This window comes from Oncorhynchus gorbuscha, linkage group LG19, assembly GCF_021184085.1.
Source record: "Oncorhynchus gorbuscha isolate QuinsamMale2020 ecotype Even-year linkage group LG19, OgorEven_v1.0, whole genome shotgun sequence".
NCBI classification, from domain to species: domain Eukaryota; kingdom Metazoa; phylum Chordata; class Actinopteri; order Salmoniformes; family Salmonidae; genus Oncorhynchus; species Oncorhynchus gorbuscha.
Window position 1 is genome coordinate 59,123,795 of NC_060191.1, and position 24,391 is coordinate 59,148,185.

The following is a 24,391-nucleotide window of genomic DNA, read 5'->3' on the forward strand; positions in this document are numbered from 1 at the left end:
GAGACCCTTAAATGCAGACTTAGACCACACATCCACTTCACTGAATAGCAGGCTAGTGATTGCTTTGCAATGCTTGCAGTTAGCCACTGATTCCTTCCAAACCACTCATTGTTGAATTTGAGATTTCCAGCTTGTTGTGTAATGTTTATGTCCAATGTCTGATGAGCACTGTTATGTTTTATCTATAATTTATCTTCATATGACAAGGACTGAAAATGATTTGCCAGTAGATTGTCGACTTGATTCATGATGATGACAGCTAGCTAAGATTTTGAAAGTGTGATGTTGACATGATCAGTCCAGGCAAAGCTACTGTAAATATAACTTGATTTGACATCACTTTATCTGTGGCCATTGACCTTGAGCCTTCTTGGATGGGCACTTCTAATGTAACTGTGGCAGCACCCAAGGGGCTTGAATGTTCAATATCTCCCGTAGATTTTGCGATAACTCAGTGTCCCCAAGAGTGACAGAACACTGAGCCAATCACAGCGCAATTAGAGAACATTACCAACCCCTACGCTCTATATTTTCCGCTGGCTGCACCACCACCACAGAAAGCACTGAGCTAAGCTGAAACACCTACATTTTGGAGCTGAAAAAGAGATCATGTTTGTAGGCGGCCTTATTAACTCAGTTATTATACATTTTTACATTGTTTGCAAACTGATTAATGTAGTATTAATGGCAAAATTATATTTTGCTTAAGGGGGCTCAAAACAGGTGATGGGTCTCCACTGCTCATTCTTAAATGAAATGTCAGAATATGCATAGAGATAAAAGTAGATAAAAAGGGAATTACTGTATGTTCCCTTTACGTGTGCTTAACTCGGGTTGTAATAGACCCCATATTACTGTATGTTCCCTTTACGTGTGCTTAACTCGGGTTGTAATAGACCCCATATTACTGTATGTTCCGTTTACGTGTGCTTAACTCGGGTTGTAATAGACCCCATATTACTGTATGTTCCCTTTACGTGTGCTTAACTCGGGTTGTAATAGATCCCATATTACTGTATGTTCCCTTTACGTGTGCTTAACTCGGGTTGTAATAGACCCCATATTACTGTATGTTCCCTTTACGTGTGCTTAACTCGGGTTGTAATAGACCCCATATTGCTGTATGTTCCCTTTACGTGTGCTTAACTCGGGTTGTAATAGACCCCATATTACTGTATGTTCCCTTTACATGTGCTTAACTCGGGTTGTAATAGACCCCATATTACTGTATGTTCCCTTTACGTGTTCTTAACTCGGGTTGTAATAGACCCCATATTACTGTATGTTCCCTTTACGTGTGCTTAACTCGGGTTGTAATAGACCCCATATTACTGTATGTTCCCTTTACGTGTGCTTAACTCGGGTTGTAATAGACCCCATATTGCTGCCTGCTGTTTCATCACTGGAGAGCCTGCCATGTCATTACAGAGAATCCTACAGAAATGTTCAAACTAGTTACCTGCTCAACTTGAAGCCTTGATTCAGTCTTTCCCATCAACCCAGGAATTTATCTTCGAGACATCATTTTTCCGATGACATAGAGGTTCCGAATTCTGATTCAATTTGAAAATGTAGTTGCATTGAGGGTGAGATTAGAGCAGATTGACTGTGTAAGGGGCACTGGAATCTGAGACACAGATGTAGCAGGATAGAGGAGGGAATACAGTATGTCCCAACCCCAATCTCATATCCAAAATCTCTTGATCTGAAACACACTTACACACACAACGATCTCCCCGATACAAATACATACAAAGTCCCTACTTTATATCCGTTGTTCACATAGTTGAAGGGTTAACTTTATCAGAAACTGTAACTTAATCTTCCACAGTACTTTAATCATCCTTCCTGATATAAGTTTGAGATGACCAGGGGTGCAACTTACAGCGGGGACATGTCCCCCCCACATTCTGAAATTGCATTTTTGTCCCACACAGTTTTATCATTGGAATGTGATGCAAAAAGAGGCTTGTGTGCTTTAGGACTATGTGGATGCTTCCGAGCGGTGGGGTAGGATGTTTGGAGTGTTCATCTGACTGGATAAAAAAATATATATATATAATAATAATTATGTCCCACCCACTTCTAAAACCAAAGGTGTGCCCCTGGAGATGACAGTAGAAGTGTTTGACAGTTCAAGCCATTGAAGGTACAGCCTCCATCATTACCACAAAGAAGCCAGCTCATGGGGCATCATGGCATGTTGGCTCTTTCAAAATACTGTACTGTACCATACTGGAGCTTTTCCATTCACTGCCTTGTGTGTCATACTACTATATATAGCTCTACCTTACATATACATTTGTGTCCCTCTCAAACACTCACACACAGAAACACATCTCTCCTCCATTACTCATCCTGCCTAGTGTCAGTGTGACTAAATCCCAGTGGTGGAAAAAGTACCCAATTGTCATACTTGAGTAAAGGTAAAGATACCTTAATAGAAAATGACTCAGGTAAAAGTCACTTAAAACTACTTGAGTAAAAGTATTTGGTTTGAAATATTCTTAAGTATCAAAAGTAAATGTAATTGCTAAAATATACTTAATTACTAAAAGTAAAAGTATAAATCATTTCACATTCCTTATATTAAGCAAACCAGGCAGCACGATTTTCTTGTTTTAATTTACGGATAGCCTGGGGCACACTCCAACACTCAGACATAATTTACAAAGAAAGCATTTGTGTTTAGTGAGTCTGCCAGAAAAGAGGCAGTAGGGATGACCAGGGATTTTCTCTTTAAGCGCGTGAATTGAACAATTTTCCTGTCCTGCTAAGCATTCCAAATGTAACAAGTACTTTTGGGTGATAGGGAACATTTATGGAGCAGAAAGTTATTATTTTCTTTAGGAATGTAGTGAAGTAAAAGTTGTCGAAAATATGAATAGTAAAGTACAGATACCCCAAAAACCTACCTAAGTAGTACTTTTAAGTATTTTTTTATTTAAGTACTTTACACCACTGCCAAGTCCCAAGTCCCTTCCCTCCTTCTGATGACTCAGACAATCTGAATCTCATGTCAAATGAACCCAATTAAACACTAAGCATTCTGATATAACGTATACCCTGAGAGAAGAGACAGGAGAGAGACATAGGAAAGATAGTAGAGAGAAAAGAGAAAGATGGAGAGAGAAGAGGGAGAGGGAGAGGAGAGTTCTGATCAGATGAGAGTGGCCATGTAAAGTGATCAGAGGCAAATGTATAGTGTGTCCCTGTGGTGTGCCCACTCGCCAGGGGTCTAATGTACACTAGGGGCACTGCAACACCCCCACACATAGCCAGGACCATAATCACACACTGGGGACACATCTCCTCCCCTGTCTCTTCTGGCTGCACTCTTTCCCCCTCTCCCTCATTCCTACTATCCCAGAGCAAAAGGATTTATCATGTTAGGTTAGAAAACTGTCAGAGGATATTGAGGCTCTCTGATCATTCAAACACATTACACACTTCCTCTGACCTTCTCAGGGCAAATAGAGAAATCTTACACCAAATACCATGTCAGCATTTTCGAAGTGTGGCTCTTTACCTCAATGACAAATGTTCAGCTCCATTTTCTGACCAGATATTGGTTATGTTGGGTTATTTTTCAAATCTCTCCCTTACTCGCGATATGGAATCCATTTATTTTATTCTTGCCAGCTAGGGGACAGGGCAATTTGGCTGGCTGGAAATGTCTGTCTAGACTGGAGCCTCCCCAGCTCTCCTTCCAAGTCTAGTTTATTTGAGAAACACAGCATAGTTGCCACAAGGCCTAAACCTGCAAGACACATTAATTAATTAACCTTGACACACCCAGAGCTTACCATAGACAGGGCCATAACCAGGGTTTAACCGTTGTGTTCTCTTAAGGGTCAAAAATGACCCTGCACTATGTTAAACAGCGGAGAAAACCCCCTAAATTATTATTTTTTCAACTTAAAATTTGATTAATTTTCCTAGAGTTACCCCAACATTAGAAAAAGTGAAACATCGCCTTTGTTCATATTTCCATGAAAGCTGTACACCACCAGAGTTTAATATATATATATATATATATATATATATATATATATATATATATATATATATATATTTCACCTTTATTTAACCAGGTAGGCTAGTTGAGAGAAGTTCTCATTTACAACTGCGACCTGGCCAAGATAAAGCATAGCAGTGTGAACGGACAACAACAGAGTTACACATGGAGTAAACAATAAACAAGTCAATAACACAGTAGAAAAAAAGAAGAAAAGAGTCTATATACATTGTGTGCAAAAGGCATGAGGAGGTAGGCGAATAATTACAATTTTGCAGATTAACACTGGAGTGATAAATGATCAGATGGTCATGTACAGGTAGAGATACTGGTGTGCAAAAGATCAGAAATGTAAATTAATAAAAACAGTATGGGGATGAGGTAGGTAAATTGGGTGGGCTATTTACCGATGGACTATGTACAGCTGCAGCAATCGGTTAGCTGCTCAGATAGCAGATGTTTAAAGTTGGTGAGGGAGATAAAAGTCTCCAACTTCAGCGATTTTTACAATTCGTTCCAGTCAAAGGCAACAGAGAACTGGAAGGAAAGGCGGACAAATGAGGTGTTGGCTTTAGGGATGATCAGTGAGATACACCTGCTGAGGCACATTCAACGGTGTGGGGGGGGTGCCATCGTGACCAGTGAACTGAGATATGGCGGAGCTTTACCTAGCATGGACTTGTAGATGACCTGGAGCCAGTGGGTCTGGCGACGAATATGTAGCGAGGGCCAGCAGACTAGAGAATACAGGTCGCAGTGGTGGGTGGTATAAGGTGCTTTAGTAACAAAACGGATGGCACTGTGATAAACTGCATCCAGTTTGCATCCAGTTTGCTGAGTAGAGTATTGGAAGCTATTTTGTAGAGTACAAAGATTGTCTTAGGGTCATTTTTGAACCGGCAGTTCTAAAATCATTTACACACCACACACACACACACACACACACACACACACACACACACACACACACACACACACACACACACACACACACACACACACACACACACACACACACACACACACACACACACACACACACACACACACACACACACACACACACACACACACACACACACACACACAATGAGAAATTGAGATTGTGTGGTACTGATTGAACTCAGACAAAACTAAAATGTTATTGTGCATGTGCAGCATCTCCCCTCCATGACCCCACACATGACTCTTCACAGACAACATTTTTTTAAAATTCAGACAAAATAAAGAGTTCTTGAAAGCATTGTTTTCTAATGGGGAGTGCAGTCAGAGGTGCTGAAGATGACAGTCCCACCAGTTCTCTCTTTGCTGATGCCATGAGTGCACGTTTCAGTGCCCAACAGGTCGTAGATCTGATTTTTTCAGATATCCAGGAGGAACCAGAGAACAATGATATCAAATCAAATCAAATGTTATTGGTCACATACACATGGTTAGCAGATGGTTAATGCGAGTGTAGTGAAATGCTTGTGCTTCTAGTACCGACAATGCAGTAATATCTAACAAGTAATCTAAGAATTTCACAACAACTAACTTATACACACAAGTGTAAAGGAATGAATAAGAATATGTACATATAAATATATGGGTGAGTGATGGCCGAACGGCATAGGCAAGATGCAGTAGATGGTATATGAGATGAGTAATGTAGGGTATGAGATGAGTAATGTAGGGTATGTAAACATTATATAAAGTGGCATTGTTTAAATTGACTAGTGATACATGTATTACATCCAATTTTGTATTGTTAAAGTGGCTAGAGATTTGAGTCAGTATGTTGGCAGCAGCCACTCAATGTTAGTAATGGCTGTTTAACAGTCTGATGGCCTTGAGATAGAAGCTGTTTTTCAGTCTCAACTTTGATGCACCTGTACTGACCTCGCCTTCTGGATGATAGCGGGATGAACAGGCAGTGGCTCGGGTGGTTGTTGTCCTTGATGATCTTTATGGCCTTCCTGTGACATCGGGTGGTGTATGCGTCCTGGAGGGCAGGTAGTTTGCCCCCGGTGATGCGTTGTGTAGACCGCACTACCCTCTGGAGAGCCTTATTCTCTGGAGAGGAGGAGGTCTCTGAAGAAGAAGTTGGGGAAGAATACAACACAGAGCACGATGCATCATCTTCAAGAGAGCGAGAGTTGCACCCCTTCTGAAAAAACCTACACTCGATCCCTCCGATGTCAACAACTACAGACCAGTATCCCTTCTTTCTTTTCTCTCCAAAACTCTTGAACGTGCCGTCCTTGGTCAGCTCTCCCGCTATCTCTCTCAGAATGACCTTCTTGATCCAAATCAGTCAGGTTTCAAGACTAGTCATTCAACTGAGACTGCTCTTCTCTGTATCACGGAGGCGCTCCGCACCGCTAAAGCTAACTCTCTCTCCTCTGCTCTCATCCTTCTAGACCTATCGGCTGCCTTCGATACTGTGAACCATCAGATCCTCCTCTCCACCCTCTCCGAGTTGGGCATCTCTGGCGCGGCCCACGCTTGGATTGCGTCCTACCTGACAGGTCGCTCCTACCAGGTGGCGTGGCGAGAATCTGTCTCCTCACCACGCGCTCTCACCACTGGTGTCCCCCAGGGCTCTGTTCTAGGCCCTCTCCTATTCTCGCTATACACCAAGTCACTTGGCTCTGTCATAACCTCACATGGTCTCTCCTATCATTGCTATGCAGACGACACACAATTAATCTTCTCCTTTCCCCCTTCTGATGACCAGGTGGCGAATCGCATCTCTGCATGTCTGGCAGACATATCAGTGTGGATGACGGATCACCACCTCAAGCTGAACTTCGGCAAGACGGAGCTGCTCTTCCTCCCGGGGAAGGACTGCCCATTCCATGATCTCGCCATCACGGTTGACAACTCCATTGTGTCCTCCTCCCAGAGCGCTAAGAACCTTGGCGTGATCCTGGACAACACCCCGTCGTTCTCAACTAACATCAAGGCGGTGGCCCGTTCCTGTAGGTTCATGCTCTACAACATCCGCAGAGTACGACCCTGCCTCACACAGGAAGCGGCGCAGGTCCTAATCCAGGCACTTGTCATCTCCCGTCTGGATTACTGCAACTCGCTGTTGGCTGGGCTCCCTGCCTGTGCCATTAAACCCCTACAACTCATCCAGAACGCCGCAGCCCGTCTAGTGTTCAACCTTCCCAAGTTCTCTCACGTCACCCCGCTCCTCCGCTCTCTCCACTGGCTTCCAGTTGAAGCTCGCATCCGCTACCTGACCATGGTGCTTGCCTACGGAGCTGTGAGGGGAACGGCACCTCAGTACCTCCAGGCTCTGATCAGGCCCTACACCCAAATAAGGGCACTGCGTTCATCCACCTCTGGCCTGCTCGCCTCTCTACCACTGAGGAAGTTCAGTTCCCGCTCAGCCCAGTCAAAACTGTTCGCTGCTCTGGCTCCCCAATGGTGGAACAAACTCCCTCACGACGCCAGGACAGCGGAGTCAATCACCACCTTCCGGAGACACCTGAAACCCCACCTCTTTAAGGAATACCCAGGATAGGATAAAGTAATCCTTCTCACCCCCCCCCTTAAAATATTTAGATGCACTATTGTAAAGTGGCTGTTCCACTGGATGTCATAAGGTGAATGCACCAATTTGTAAGTCGCTCTGGATAAGAGCGTCTGCTAAATGACTTAAATGTAATGTAAATGTATCATCTTCAGATGAAGAAGAAATCCCCTAAGCTGAGAGACATTTTTGTCAAAGCACAGCAAAATCACCAGGGCAGGATGGCAGCACATATGTCATAAGGATGACCCAAGGGCCCACAAGACATGCAGTTCCTCATGCTCAGAACATCGCCTCAATATTCTACATGTTCATCACACCAGCCTGATAACCGTGAGTCAAGACCTGCAAGACGTGTGAGAGATAAACTGGCGGCCATAAGAGAGGTCTGGGAGAAGTGGGTGGAGCATCTGCAATACCTCTACAACCCTGGGCCTGAAGTAACAGTGGATGAGCAACTGGTTCCATTCAGAGGTACATTTTTATTTTCATATCTGTTAATGTAAGTGATTTTCACTGTCCATTTTATTATGTATTGCTGTAATATCATTGATTTATGTGATTGTTTTATGTGACACTGATACTAATTACTGATAGTAATCTCTATTGTCAAAAGGTCTCTGTCCTTTCCAGCAGCATATGCCCAGCAAGCCAGCAAAGTATGGCATCAAGATATGGGTGGCCTATAACGCACAATCCAGCTACGCTTGGAAGATGCAAGTCTTCACAGGGAAGCCGACACGTGGAGAACCAGGGGATGCTGGTTGGGCTTGATGTGACAGATGGACCACCACTCTAGTTTCTTACCTCCCAAAGAGGAACAAGAATGTGGTCCTCCTGAGCAAACTGCACAAAACGGCTGAGATCAGTGATCGTGAGGACAGGAATCCAGCCATTATCCTGGACTACAACCACAACAAAAGAGGCATGGACAACCTGGACAAGGTGATTGGAATTTACAGCTGCAGGGGGATGACTGCCTGCTGTCCCCTGGTCATCTTCCATAACATCATTGATGTGTCCTCATACAATGCCTTCGTGATATGGAACAAGATTAACCCTACCTGGATGCCTGACAAGCAGAACAAGAAGGTGTTCCTGGAGCAGCTGGGAAAGGCACTTGTAACCCCACACATTCAAAGAAGGGAGCACCTCCCCCGCACTGCAGCCTTTGCAGCGCTTGTGAAAGCTGTTCAGGGGGCTGAATCTTGTACTGATCCACCTGAGGCTGCAGCTGGGGCAGGCAAGAGGAGATGCCAATTCTGACCCCAAAGGAGGACTGTAAGACAAATACTATGTGCTGCACATGTGAGAAATACATCTGCAAAGTCTATGCACACACACTTGCATACAGTCCTACATGTGCTAATTAGAGGTGATTGATTTATGTTCTTCATATTTTTGTTTTGTCTTTATCTTATTTTGTTTTTTATACACCTTGCAGGTGGGGGCTATGGTTAAAAAAATGGGAGAAGACTAGTATTTTGTAGTTGAATTCCTCATTGTACAGTATATAAGAATATATCACTGTTGCCCAAAGTTCAAGACTGTTATTGTTTCCCTTCAATAAAATGCATTCAAAACTACTTTCTGCACATTTCTGCTACTTTCTTAGGAAATACAAATGCAATCGCTTGCTAAAAAAAATATGTTTACACCTATGCAGTAACTATAGCAATAATAACAATAATAAACCTAAATTCAATTCATTTCACCTATTCAACCACCAGAATTCAATCTGGACACTGACCCTCCAAAATGGAGGGAAGTAGAGAACGTTGTCCGAAGAGCAAGAGCGGCCTCGGCTCCTGGGCCTAATGGAGTACCATACAAGCTCTACAAGAACGCCCCGGATGTTCTACGCTTTCTTTGGAGGCTCATGAGGATAGTGTGGCAGAAGGAAATAATACCAAAGGCATGGCGAAGGGCTGGTGGTGTGCTAATCCCGAAAGAGAAGGATGCGACAGACATCAGTCAATTCCGACCAATCTCCCTTCTCAACGTCGAAGGGAAGATCTTTTTCAGTATAATAGCACAGAGGCTGTCCACTTATCTGGAAAGGAACAAGTACATTGATACATCTGTACAGAAAGCAGGCATTCCTGGTTTCTCTGGTTGCCTGGAACATACTAGTATGATTTGGCACCAGATCCAAACAGCTAAGAAGGACAAGAGAGACCTCTATGTCATCTTCCTCGACTTGGCCAATGCCTTTGGCTCAGTTCCCCATGAACTCCTCTGGGAATCCTTCAACATTTTCCACGTACCAGAACCCATCACTACACTGGTAAAGGCCTATTTCCAAGACCTGCAATTGTGTTTCACAACACCTGACTTCACAACAACATGGCAGCGCTTGGAAGTAGGCATAATGGCAGGCTGTACAATTTCTCCTCTGGCCTTCACTATGGCCATGGAAGTCATCATCAGGGCATCGAGATGGGTGGTCGGTGGTGAGAGAACTAAGGAAGGGCTCCGTCTCCCACCTATCCGAGCATACATGGATGACATGACTACACTGACCACCACTGCAGCATGCACCAGGCGGCTACTTGCAAAACTGCAGGATAACATCAAGTGGGCACGGATGAAAATCAAGCCAAGCAAATCTCGAAGCATCTCCATAGTCAAGGGACAGCTTAAAGATGTGAGGTTCTGCATTGGAGATGACCCGATACCAACGGTGTCTGAGCAACCCATCAAGAGCCTGGGTAGATGGTACAACGAAAGCCTCCGGGATAAAGATCAAGTGCAGCAAGTAAGGCAGGACATCGCCGACGGTCTTGAGAACATCAACAAGACCCTACTGCCTGGGAGGCTCAAGCTCTGGTGCCTACAGTTTGGACTTCTCCCCCGGGTAATGTGGCCACTCACCGTCTATGAGGTCCCAATAACAACAGTGGAGAAGATGGAGCGAACCATTACCTCATACGTGAAGAAATGGCTGGGTGTCCCACGATGCCTGAGTAACATCGGCCTCTATGGCAAAGGGGTCCTTGAACTACCTCTTACAAGTCTAACGGAGGAGTACAAGTGCTCTAAAGTAAGACTTCAGATGACATTGAAGGACTCCAAAGACCAGACCATTAGCAAGGCTGCACCTCCCCTACAAACTGGACGGAAATGGACATCATCCAATGCTGTGCAGCAAGCAACATCAGCCCTGAGACACCAAGACATTGTGGGGAATATCCAGCATGGAAGAGGAGGCTTTGGCCTGGCAGCAAGCAAACCAACGTTCCATAAGGCAACAACATCTGAACGCAGGAAGCTGGTGGTCGAGGAGGTGCGAAGACAGGAGGAGACTGCAAGAAGTGCAAAGGCTGTCTCTCTTGCTAAACAAGGGCAATGGACACGGTGGGAAGGCCTGGAGAGGAGAAAGATCAACTGGAGTGAGCTTTGGCAAATGGAGGCAAGCAACATCAGCTTCATCATAAGAGCTGTTTATGATGTGCTTCCATCACCAAAAAATCTACATCAATGGTATGGCGAGGACTCGACCTGCCCCCTCTGCCCAGCTCCAGCGACTCTCAGGCATATAATGACAGGTTGCAAGACCAGCCTCTCACAAGGCCGCTACACCTGGAGGCACAATCAGGTCCTCAAGAGCCTGGCTGCAGCACTTGAGACCAAGAGGAGTGCAACCAATTCATTACCTCCAAAAACAAGCAATCCCGTCAAAACAACAACATTCATCCGGGAGGGACAGAAAAGGCCCAAGTATCTTCCTACAAAGCCAGAAACTGGACACCTAGCTATGGCCCGGGACTGGAAGATGCTTGTCGATATTGGCCAGCAACTCATTTTTCCACCTGAGATTGCTTCTACCAACCTTAGGCCAGACATGGTACTCTGGTCCCCTTCACGAAAGGCTGTGTACATCATAGAGCTCACAGTCCCTTGGGAAAACTCTGTTGAAGAGGCCTACGAACGTAAGAAACTGCGTTACACAGAGTTGGCAGCAGACGCAACTCAGCGTGGCTGGAATGCAAAAGTCTGGCCAGTTGAAGTGGGATGCAGAGGATTCGTGGCTTCTTCCATCATCAGGTTGCTGAAAGAACTTGGAATCCATGGACAGGCTCTGCGGCAGACCGTCAGAGCAGTTTCTCAAGCAGCTGAAAGAGGTAGCCAGTGGATCTGGATCAAACGGAAGGACCCTTGCTGGGCTATAACTTCATGACCCCTCACCCCCACCTGAGAACTCAATTCAGATCCCTCCAACTTGAGGAGGGCATATGAGGTATGCGGTCAGCTGTATGGCTGGCTCAGAGAAGAGGACGCCCCTGCCTTGCACAGTCCTGTGGGACATCTTAATTGGGCATGGGACACAAGCTAAGGCTTGATCACCCTTTAGCTGGCCACCTTTGATGAGGGTGTTTAGTGATTAAAGGCCGAAACACCCACTGATTCGAAGGCACACTACTGAGGATGTGTCCCAAAAATTGACATCTTACCCCAGTCTAAGAAATAAACCTCCCATGCCACTCTGTCAACATCACGGCAAATCTCATGCGAGTGCATTCCATCTATTGGCACAATGGACAGTTTTTAACATCTCGTCCCGTGTTTTATGATTCTGATTATCTGGACCAGTCCAGTGACTGCTGTGAAAGGACAGCTGACAACATAGGAAAGTCTGTGTGACAGCTTGGAGAGACAGCTGACCGGAGGGAATAGACCCCACTGGGGCTGTCATGGGTTAGCTACCCATGTTGGCAGTCTCCGACGCTGTTTCAGTATGTTGGAGACACCCACTAAGTGCTACTGAAAGTCAACAAAGGAACATACCCCTAGAGCCTGCGAGAGCTGGGGCGCAAGATGGCTCAACGACTGATCACACGGTTACGGACCCAGGAACGGAAACGACTACGAGTAGGAACACAGCACATGAGACAACCATAACAGCAGCAGGACACACACTTCAGGTGTGCAGCTGTGGTTGGGAGAGAGTAACATCGGCAAGGGGGTTAAGGATCCATCAAGGGAGGAAAAGGTGCTTGTTAGAGAAGCAGAGACAGGGACCTCGCATTGACCAGTACTTCTTACGAAGTAGCCAGTCAAATCAGTCGAATGAAGCACAGCGACGGGACGCAAACCAAAGTTCGCAGAGCATCAGCACCCCTGTAACTGAGGAGGATAACACAAGCACAGAAATGCCGGTGGATGAACTCACCCAACCACAGAGACCTCTAAAAGAGGAAAAGATCAAAGGGCACAGACCGAGTGTGAAGTGGCCCAAAGCCGTTGAAAAGAGAGAGTGGGAAACAATCAACAACGACCTGACAAAAATCTTGGAACAACAGGTAGGAAAAGCAGAGAAAAAGCTTGAAAGGATGGGAGACATTATCTACCACTACGGAGAAGAGCGCTTTGGCGTAAACGAAAGGAGAAGTGGCAAGACACCTCCCGCGCCAGCCAAATCTAGGAGACAGCAGGAGATCGAGATACTTGTCAGAGAGAGAAGGCAGCTGAGGAAGCAGTGGAAGAAGGCCTCTGATGCAGAGAGAGAAGGTCTCATGCTACTCCAAGCAGACATTAAATGTCGGCTGGCAACCTTGCGAAGAGCAGAAAACTTAAGGAAACTTCGTAGGAAAAAGGAACACTCAAGAACACGGTTCTATAAAAACCCCTTTAAGTTTGTCAAAGATCTCTTCGCAAAGGAAAAGTGCGGAATCCTAAAAACTACAAAGCCTGAACTGGAAGAACATCTGGAAAAGGTCCACCAGGACATGAAAAGGCATGAGCAGATAATCATCCCACATGACATCCCACCTATTCAACCACCAGAATTCAATCTGGACACTGACCCTCCAAAATGGAGGGAAGTAGAGAACGTTGTCCGAAGAGCAAGAGCGGCCTCGGCTCCTGGGCCTAATGGAGTACCATACAAGCTCTACAAGAACGCCCCGGATGTTCTACGCTTTCTTTGGAGGCTCATGAGGATAGTGTGGCAGAAGGAAATAATACCAAAGGCATGGCGAAGGGCTGGTGGTGTGCTAATCCCGAAAGAGAAGGATGCGACAGACATCAGTCAATTCCGACCAATCTCCCTTCTCAACGTCGAAGGGAAGATCTTTTCAGTATAATAGCACAGAGGCTGTCCACTTATCTGGAAAGGAACAAGTACATTGATACATCTGTACAGAAAGCAGGCATTCCTGGTTTCTCTGGTTGCCTGGAACATACTAGTATGATTTGGCACCAGATCCAAACAGCTAAGAAGGACAAGAGAGACCTCTATGTCATCTTCCTCGACTTGGCCAATGCCTTTGGCTCAGTTCCCCATGAACTCCTCTGGGAATCCTTCAACATTTTCCACGTACCAGAACCCATCACTACACTGGTAAAGGCCTATTTCCAAGACCTGCAATTGTGTTTCACAACACCTGACTTCACAACAACATGGCAGCGCTTGGAAGTAGGCATAATGGCAGGCTGTACAATTTCTCCTCTGGCCTTCACTATGGCCATGGAAGTCATCATCAGGGCATCGAGATGGGTGGTCGGTGGTGAGAGAACTAAGGAAGGGCTCCGTCTCCCACCTATCCGAGCATACATGGATGACATGACTACACTGACCACCACTGCAGCATGCACCAGGCGGCTACTTGCAAAACTGCAGGATAACATCAAGTGGGCACGGATGAAAATCAAGCCAAGCAAATCTCGAAGCATCTCCATAGTCAAGGGACAGCTTAAAGATGTGAGGTTCTGCATTGGAGATGACCCGATACCAACGGTGTCTGAGCAACCCATCAAGAGCCTGGGTAGATGGTACAACGAAAGCCTCCGGGATAAAGATCAAGTGCAGCAAGTAAGGCAGGACATCGCCGACGGTCTTGAGAACATCAACAAGACCCTACTGCCTGGGAGGCTCAAGCTCTGGTGCCTACAGTTTGGACTTCTCCCCGGGTAATGTGGCCACTCACCGTCTATGAGGTCCCAATAACAACAGTGGAGAAGATGGAGCGAACCATTACCTCATACGTGAAGAAATGGCTGGGTGTCCCACGATGCCTGAGTAACATCGGCCTCTATGGCAAAGGGGTCCTTGAACTACCTCTTACAAGTCTAACGGAGGAGTACAAGTGCTCTAAAGTAAGACTTCAGATGACATTGAAGGACTCCAAAGACCAGACCATTAGCAAGGCTGCACCTCCCCTACAAACTGGACGGAAATGGACATCATCCAATGCTGTGCAGCAAGCAACATCAGCCCTGAGACACCAAGACATTGTGGGGAATATCCAGCATGGAAGAGGAGGCTTTGGCCTGGCAGCAAGCAAACCAACGTTCCATAAGGCAACAACATCTGAACGCAGGAAGCTGGTGGTCGAGGAGGTGCGAAGACAGGAGGAGACTGCAAGAAGTGCAAAGGCTGTCTCTCTTGCTAAACAAGGGCAATGGACGCGGTGGGAAGGCCTGGAGAGGAGAAAGATCAACTGGAGTGAGCTTTGGCAAATGGAGGCAAGCAACATCAGCTTCATCATAAGAGCTGTTTATGATGTGCTTCCATCACCAAAAAATCTACATCAATGGTATGGCGAGGACTCGACCTGCCCCCTCTGCCCAGCTCCAGCGACTCTCAGGCATATAATGACAGGTTGCAAGACCAGCCTCTCACAAGGCCGCTACACCTGGAGGCACAATCAGGTCCTCAAGAGCCTGGCTGCAGCACTTGAGACCAAGAGGAGTGCAACCAATTCATTACCTCCAAAAACAAGCAATCCCGTCAAAACAACAACATTCATCCGGGAGGGACAGAAAAGGCCCAAGTATCTTCCTACAAAGCCAGAAACTGGACACCTAGCTATGGCCCGGGACTGGAAGATGCTTGTCGATATTGGCCAGCAACTCATTTTTCCACCTGAGATTGCTTCTACCAACCTTAGGCCAGACATGGTACTCTGGTCCCCTTCACGAAAGGCTGTGTACATCATAGAGCTCACAGTCCCTTGGGAAAACTCTGTTGAAGAGGCCTACGAACGTAAGAAACTGCGTTACACAGAGTTGGCAGCAGACGCAACTCAGCGTGGCTGGAATGCAAAAGTCTGGCCAGTTGAAGTGGGATGCAGAGGATTCGTGGCTTCTTCCATCATCAGGTTGCTGAAAGAACTTGGAATCCATGGACAGGCTCTGCGGCAGACCGTCAGAGCAGTTTCTCAAGCAGCTGAAAGAGGTAGCCAGTGGATCTGGATCAAACGGAAGGACCCTTGCTGGGCTATAACTTCATGACCCCTCACCCCCACCTGAGAACTCAATTCAGATCCCTCCAACTTGAGGAGGGCATATGAGGTATGCGGTCAGCTGTATGGCTGGCTCAGAGAAGAGGACGCCCCTGCCTTGCACAGTCCTGTGGGACATCTTAATTGGGCATGGGACACAAGCTAAGGCTTGATCACCCTTTAGCTGGCCACCTTTGATGAGGGTGTTTAGTGATTAAAGGCCGAAACACCCACTGATTCGAAGGCACACTACTGAGGATGTGTCCCAAAAATTGACATCTTACCCCAGTCTAAGAAATAAACCTCCCATGCCACTCTGTCAACATCACGGCAAATCTCATGCGAGTGCATTCCATCTATTGGCACAATGGACAGTTTTTAACATCTCGTCCCGTGTTTTATGATTCTTCAGCTGCTTTATTTTTAGTGGTTTAGTGAAGGCGTGTCATTTTTTACCCTTGGGACAAGGGGAGTATTCAGAATGTTAAGGCTACACAAGTGTTAAGTTAAAAAGATTCAGACTAACACGTAGCACCAGCGACTGAGCAGTCAGTTGTATCACTGCATTGCATAAAATCAATCAACTCTTTATATCGATATCTATATTCTCAATTGCATAGCGTTCATAGACTCGTATCTCCCTAACTAACTTTAAGCGCCAGCTGTCAGAGCAGCTCACAGATCACTGCACCTGTACATAGCCCATCTGTAAACATCCAACTACCTCATCTCCATACTGTTTTTGTTTTTTTGGTCCTTTGCACACCAGTATTTCTTCTTGCACATTCATCTTCTGCACATCTATCGCTCCAGTGTTTAAATTGCTAAATTGTAATTATTTCACCACTATGGCCTATTTATTGCCTTACCTCCCTTATCTTACCTTATTTGCACACACTGTACATAGATGCCCCCCCCCCATTATGTTATTGACTGTATGTTTGTTTATTCCATGTGTAACTCTGTTTGTCACATCTTGGCCAGGTGGCAGTTGTAAATGAGAACTTGTTCTCAACTAGTCTACCTGGTTAAATAAAGGTTAAATAAATAATATATTACTAATCAACTAATCATTACTAATCAAGCACCACACAAACAGATATCAATGCAGCACACAGACCATCATATTACAGTTATTAGAATATTACTTACGATTCTGTATTATCAGTGATGTAGTGATAAAAAAAGTTTGGTAATGGTTAAACTTAAGAGCGTAAAGCACCAAACAAAAACGTATGACATTTTTTTACACCTCGTTTGCGATTGTGAGGCCGGTTGGACGAACTGCCAAGTAATTAAAAAAAAACGTGGTTTTAAAATGAACATGAATTTATCTGGCAGCAGCCCTAGTGGACTTTCCCGCAGTCAGCATGCCAATTGCACTCCCTGAAAACTTCAGACATCTGTAACATTTTGTTGATTGACAAAACTGCACATTTTAGAGAGGCCTTTTATTATCCCCAGCACAAGTTGCACCTGTGTAATGATCATGCTGTTTAATCAACTTTTTGATATGCCACAGGTGTCAGGTGGGTGTATTATCTATATTTTATTTCAGCTCATGAAACCAACACTTTACATGTTGCACTTATATTTTTGTTTAGTATTACTTAAACCTGAACATTGACACAATCAACATTTCAACTAGGTTTAGATAAATTGCTGCCATAATGAAATGAAAAAAAGACAATACAAAGAACTTATACAAAACAGCTTCTTTATTCAATTACAACATACACACTTTAAAATACGATTTGGATGGTGCTTTTAGAATGTCATTTGTTCTATAATTTAAAATAGTGTCGATGTACCAGTATGTGTTCACCCAAAAAAGTAATTGAGCTGCGTAGGACCTGTCATATACCAGCATTCTTTGCATAGGAGTGTAGTGTCCAACTGAAGGGCTTCATGGAGATTAAATAGATCTATATAGAATAGATATGCTTTCAGTAAACATCCATGGGATTCCATGTAGACTAGAGTAGGACTAGAGTAGGACTAGAGTAGGTCCAGGAAACAACTAGTCCTAAAACTGACATGAGGAGTGTGCAATTGTATACACTCAGGCACACAAGGGCACTTTGGCATTCTGATCAGTTCAGTCAGTCATAACGATACAAAGGAACATATTTCTAAAAGGGAAAACAGATCAAGAGCACCCAAATACATTTCTTTAATTATTTTTTATTGTTGTTTCTATAAATAGATTGTCCCATTAAACAGATTGACAGATTTTCATATTTGAACTGAAAATGTTTAAAAGGTCACATGTTTCTTATCTTGTAGATAAACTTCAAAAGTGCTTACAGAAAAGAAAAGATTTAGCTGAGCTCCAATGACTTGGCAGAGTGTCAGACTTCAGTCCCCTTGAAGGAGCAAAATCAATATATTATTTATGATTTACTTTTTGGCCATTGCAACCCTTCCATATTCATAAGGAGGATGGGGCTGTATTTTAGTACAGCTTTGAGGAAGGTAAGTGGATCCTTGACCTTTGTCTAAGTACCACTTCCACCTGCAGCAATTTGGTAAGGGGTTGAAATAAGGGTTTAATCAGGGGTTAGCTGGTGAAAGTTTAGGGTTAGAGGTCAGTTGTGAGGACAGGTGTAACTCCGTGTATGAGCAGGGTAGGACCCAGATCCTTGGTGAGCAATTCCAGCTGGCGCAGGTAGGCCGTGTAGCGGCGCGTGTCAGCCGGGGGGCGGGGTAAATACAGGAAACGCACAGCCGGAGGGGGGTGGGCCTGCTCCAGGATCAACTTATTAACTGCCGACAGATACTCATCCGACAGCCTTGTGGCGTTGCTAGGGAAGCTATTCACATAGTCGTCATCTCCTTCCTCCTCCTCAAACAACCCCTTCTTTCCCAGCCCCTCCTCCTCTCTCCGTGATTGGTGGGAGGGCCTTCGCTTGCCCGCCTCACCCTGCCTCTGCCAATGTAGCGCCACCTGCTGGTCCCAGGGCACTGTGTACACGTTGGCTTTGATCCTCAGCTCCTTAAGCAGCTGACCCAGCTTCCCTTCAGAGCCCCGCAGGCTCCGCCCTTCCTCCACACACAGAAAGAGGCGGAGTCTAGCATGGCGCCAGGCACGGACCATGTTGAGGACGCAGGCCAGCTGGAGCAGGAAGAGGGAGCATGTGTCTACGTAGCTGGAGCTGTCTGGTCTCAGCAGGTTGACGGGCCACACGTCCACGTACAGAGCACCCTTCCCTGGGGACGAGGAGATGGTCGAGGCCCGGTCGAACTGGTGGAAGTAGCGGGCTAGCGCTACATTCTTCATCATCTTCATGGCGTCTGCGATCACCGCCACGTATTCTTGGGGTCCCATGACTTTTCCGTTTTCTCCGATGCCCTCCTCCTTGCCATCAATGGACGCGCGAAGGGCAGGAAAGTGGTAGGGCGGGCGTTCGTCCTCGGGGTCCTGAGTGGGGACGGTAGCATCTGCGAGGGCGGGGTCAGCAAGTTTGTCTTTGGGGGTGCAGTCATCATAGAAACCCAGGACCAAGGTGTTGGGCCTCATCCCACCTAGAGAGACAATGGGATGGAAAGAGGGAGAGACGAGTCAATGGGTATGATAGTAAAAGAGGTGTATGAGTGACAGTTGGGCCAGTTATAGCTAATAGAGAACATGGTATCAGAGAGCAGTGAATATAATCATTGACCTAGGCCAGAGATGAAGAGTAGATGTTGGACTCCATGCCGTACTGAGTCAGCCAGGGTGAGGTTGACAAATGCCTTGATGTTGAGGTGGTCCACCAGAGACAACCATGAGTCATAACGACACTGGAGAGGGTCGGACGGCAATGTGTCTGAGAAAGAGGGGGGGGGGGAGACAGAGTGAGAGAGAAACAAAACATCAATATCTATGCAAACATTTTGGCCAGGGGCCATTATCTGCCAAGTGCTCTTAGAGAATAAGAGATGACCCGATGTATAGTGACCTGATTTGGCAGTGTGCCACAGAAGAACATAAGCTCCAGACAGAAGAGACACACGAGAGAAGCCCCACCCTCTTCAACATATATATCAACGAATTGACGAGGGAACTAGTCTGCAGCACATGGCCTCACCCTACTAGAATCTTAAGTCAAACGTCTACTATTTGCTGATAATCAGATGTTTCTGTCACCAACCAAGGAGGGCCTACAGCAGCACCTACAATCTTCTGCACAGATTTAGCCAGACCTGGGCCCTGACATTAAATCTGAGTAAGACAAAAATAATGGTGTTCCAAAAAAGGTCAAGTCGCCAGGACCACAAATACAAATTTCATCTGGACACCGTTGCCCTAGAGCACACAAAAACCATACATACCTCAACATCAGTGCCACAGGTAACTTCCACAAATCTGTAATCGAGCTGAAAGACAAGGGCATTCTATGCCATCAAAAGGAACATAAATTCGACATACCAATTAAAATCTGCCCCAAAAAAATAGCTGAATCAGTTTACTTTATGGTGTTGAGGCCTGGGGTCCGCTCACCAACCAATAATTCACAAAACGGGACAAACACCCAAATTGAGACTCTGCACGCAGAATTCTGCAAAAATATCCTCCGTGTACAACGTAAAACACCAAATAATGCATGCAGAGCAGAATTAGGCAGATACCCACTAATGATCAAAATCCAGAAAAGACACGTTAAATTCTACAACCACCTAAAAGGTAGAGATTCCCAAACCTTCCATAACAAAGCCATCACCTACAGAGAGATGAACCTGGAGAAGAGACCCCGAAGCAAGCTGGTCCTGGGGCTCTGTTCACAAACAGACAGACCCCACAGAGCCCTAGGACAGCACAGCAACACAATTAGACCCGACCAAATCATGAGAAAATAAAAAGAGAATTACTTGACACATTGGAAAGAATTTATAAAAATGTAAAAACACAAACGAGAATGCAATTTGGCCCTAAACAGAGAGTATGCAGTGGCAGAATACCTGACCACTGTGTCTGACCCAAACTTAAGGAAAGCTTTGACTATGTACAGACTCAGTGAGCATAGCCTTGCAATTGAGAAAGGCCGCCGTAGGCAGACATGGCTCTCAAGAGAAGACCGGCTATGTGCTCACTGCCCACAAAATGAGGTGGAAACTGAGCTGCACTTCCTAACCTCCTGCCAAATGTATGACCATATGAAAGACATTTCCCTCCGATTAATGAGATCCACAAAGAATTCAAAAACAAACCCAATTTTTATAAACTTCCATATCTACATGACATTTGAAATGTCTACTCTTTTGGAACTTTGTGAGTAATGTTTACTATACATTTTTATTGTTTATTATCTACAGTTGAGGTTGGAAGTTTACAATTAGGTTGGAGTAATTAAAACTAATTTTTCAAATTTCTTGTTAACAAACTATAGTTATAGCAAGTCGGTTAGGACATCTACTTTGTGCATGACAAACCATTTTTCCAACAATTGGTTTACAGACAGATTATTTCACTTATAATTCAGTGTATCACAATTCCAGTGGGTCAGAAGTTTATATACAATAAGTTGACTGTGCCTTTAAACAGCTTGGAAAATTTCAGAAAATGTCATGGCTTTAGAAGCTTCTGATAGGCTAATTGACATCATTTGAGTCAATTGGAGGTGTACCAATTGGATGTATTTCAAGGCCTACCTTCAAACTCAGTGTCTCTTTACTTGACATCATGGGAAAATCAAAATAAATCAGCTAAGACTTCAGAAAAATAATTGTAGACCTCCACAAGTCTGGTTCATCCTTGAGAGCAATTTCCAAATGCCTGAAGGTACCACATTCATCTGTACAAACAATAGTACGCAAGTATAAACACCATGGGACCACGCAGCTGTCATAATGCTCAGCAAGGAGACCCGTTCAGTCTCCTAGAAGTGAAAGTACTTTGGTGCGAAAAAGGGAAAATCAATCCCAGAACAACAGCAAAGGACCTTGTGAAGATGCCGGAGGAAACGGGTACAAAAGTATCTATATCCACAGTAAAACGAGTCCTATATCGACATCAAATCAAATTTATTTATATAGCCCTTCGTACATCAGCTGATATCTCAAAGTGCTGTACAGAAACCCAGCCTAAAACCCCAAACAGCAAACAATGCAGGTGTAAAAGCACGGTGGCTAGGAAAAACTCCCTAGAAAGGCCAAAACCTAGGAAGAAACCTAGAGAGGAACCGGGCTATGTGGGGTGGCCAGTCCTCTTCTGGCTGTGCCGGGTAGAGATTATAACAGAACATGACCAAGATGTTCAAATGTTCATAAATGACCAGCATGGTCAAATAATAATAAGGCAGAACAGTTGAAACTGGAGCAGCAGCACAGTCAGGTGGACTGGGGACAGCAAGGAGCCATCATGTCAGGTAGTCCTGGGGCACGGTCCTAGGGCTCAGGTCCTCCGAGAGAGAGAAAGAAAGAGAGAATTAGAGAGAGCATATGTGGGGTGGCCAGTCCTCTTCTGGCTGTGCCGGGTGGAGATTATAACAGAACGTGGCCAAGATGTTCAAATGTTCATAAATGACCAGCATGGTTGAATAATAGTAAGGCAGAACAGTTGAAACTGGAGCAGGAGCATGGCCAGGTGGACTGGGGACAGCAAGGAGTCCTCATGTCAGGTAGTCCTGAGACATGGTCCTAGGGCCCAGGCCAGTTGAAACTGGAGCAGCAGCATGGCCAGGTGGACTGGGGACAGCAAGGAGTCATCATGTCAGGTAGTCCTGGGGCATGGTCCTAGGGCTCAGGTCCTCCGAGAGAGAGAAAGAAAGAGAGAAGGAGAGAATTAGAGAACGCACACTTAGATTCACACAGGACACCTGAATAGGACAGGAGAAGTACTCCAGATAAACAAACTGACCCCAGCCCCCCGACACAAACTACTGCAGCATAAATACTGGAGGCTGAGACAGGAGGGGTCAGGAGACACTGTGGCCCCATCCGAGGACACCCCCGGACAGGGCCAAACAGGAAGAAGCCACTGCTACAAAACCACCATTAAAAAGCCAGAATATGGTTTGCAACAGCACACGAGGACAAAGATCGTACTTTTTGGAGAAATGTCCTCTGGTCTGATGAAACAAACATAACTGTTTGGCCATAATGACCATTGTTGTGTTTGGAGGAAAAAGGGGGAGGCTTGCAAAAAAGAACACCATCTCAACCGTGAAGCACAGGCTGGCAGCATCATGTTGTGGGGGTGTCTTGCTGCAGTAGGGACTGGTGCACCTCACAAAATAGATGGCATCATGAGGAAAATTATGTGGATATATTGAAGCAACATCTCAGGACATCAGTCAGGAAGTTAAAGCTTGGTCGCAAATGGATCTTCCAAATGGACAATGACCCAAGCATACTTACAAAGTTGTGGCAAAATGGATTAAGGACAACAAAGTCAAGGTATTAGAGTGGCCATCACAAAGCCCTGGCCTCAATCCTATAGACATTTTGTGGGCAGAACTGAGAAAGTGTGTGAGAGCAAGGATCCTACAAACCTGACTCAGTTACACCAGTTTGTCAGGAGGAATCGGCCAAAATTCACCCAACTTATTGTGGGAAGCTTGTGGAAGGCTACCCAAAACATTTGACCCAAGTTAAAACATTTAAAGGCAATGCTACCAAATACTAATTGAGTGTATGTAAACTTCTGACCCATTGAGAATGTGATGAAATAAATAAAAGCTAATCACTATACTATTGTGACATTTCACATTCTTAAAATATAGTGGGGGGTTTTTACTAGGATTAAATGTCAGGAATTGTGAAAAACTGAGTTTAAATGTATTTGGCTAAGGTGTACGTAAACTTCCAACTTCAACTGTATTTCACTTGCTTTGGCAATGTTAACATACGTTTCCCATGCCAATAAAGACCTTGAATTGAATTGAGACAGAGGCTGGGCTTGTCAATACTGGAGGAGCTCAGTCACCACTGAAAGTGACACTATACCAGAGAGAAAAAAAAGTGACACTATACCAGAGAACAGTCTGATCACAGGACCACACCCCTACACTACAGAGAACAGCCTGATCACAGGACACCATATAGCACCACACACCTACACTACAGAGAACAGCCTGATCACAGGACACCATATAGCACCACACACCATATAGCACCACACCATATAGCACCACACACCATATAGCACCACAGAGAACAGCCTGATCACAGGACACCATATAGCACCACACACCTACACTACAGAGAACAGTCTGATCACAGGACACCATATAGCACCACACACCTACACTACAGAGAACAGCCTGATCACAGGACACATATAGCACCACACACCTACACCACAAAACAGCCTGATCACCAGAGACCATATAGCACCACACACCTACACTACAGACAACAGCCTGATCACAGGACACCATATAGCACCACACACCTACACTACAGAACAGCCTGATCACAGGACACCATATAGCACCACACACCTACACTACAGAACAGCCTGATCACAGGACACCATATAGCACCACACACCTACACTACAGAACAGCCTGATCACAGGACACCATATAGCACCACACACCTACACTACAGAGAACAGCCTGATCACCAGAGACCATATAGCACCACACACCTACACTACAGACAACAGCCTGATCACCAGAGACCATATAGCACCACACACCTACA

General features: G+C 45.3%; 1 protein-coding gene across 1 annotated transcript in view; it reads right to left on the reverse strand.

The window, feature by feature from the left end:
- Positions 1-17,463: 17,463 nt before the first annotated feature.
- LOC124005110 (solute carrier family 12 member 9-like) overlaps positions 17,464-24,391 on the reverse strand; it is a 49,240-nt gene continuing 42,312 nt past the window's right edge. The window contains exons 12-13 of the mRNA XM_046314049.1: positions 19,426-19,572; positions 17,464-19,288 (exon numbers count right to left, since the gene is read on the reverse strand). Coding sequence (XP_046170005.1) covers positions 18,345-19,288; positions 19,426-19,572 — 1,091 coding nt within the window. The 3' untranslated portion in view covers positions 17,464-18,344. The remainder of the gene's footprint in view (positions 19,289-19,425; positions 19,573-24,391) is intronic.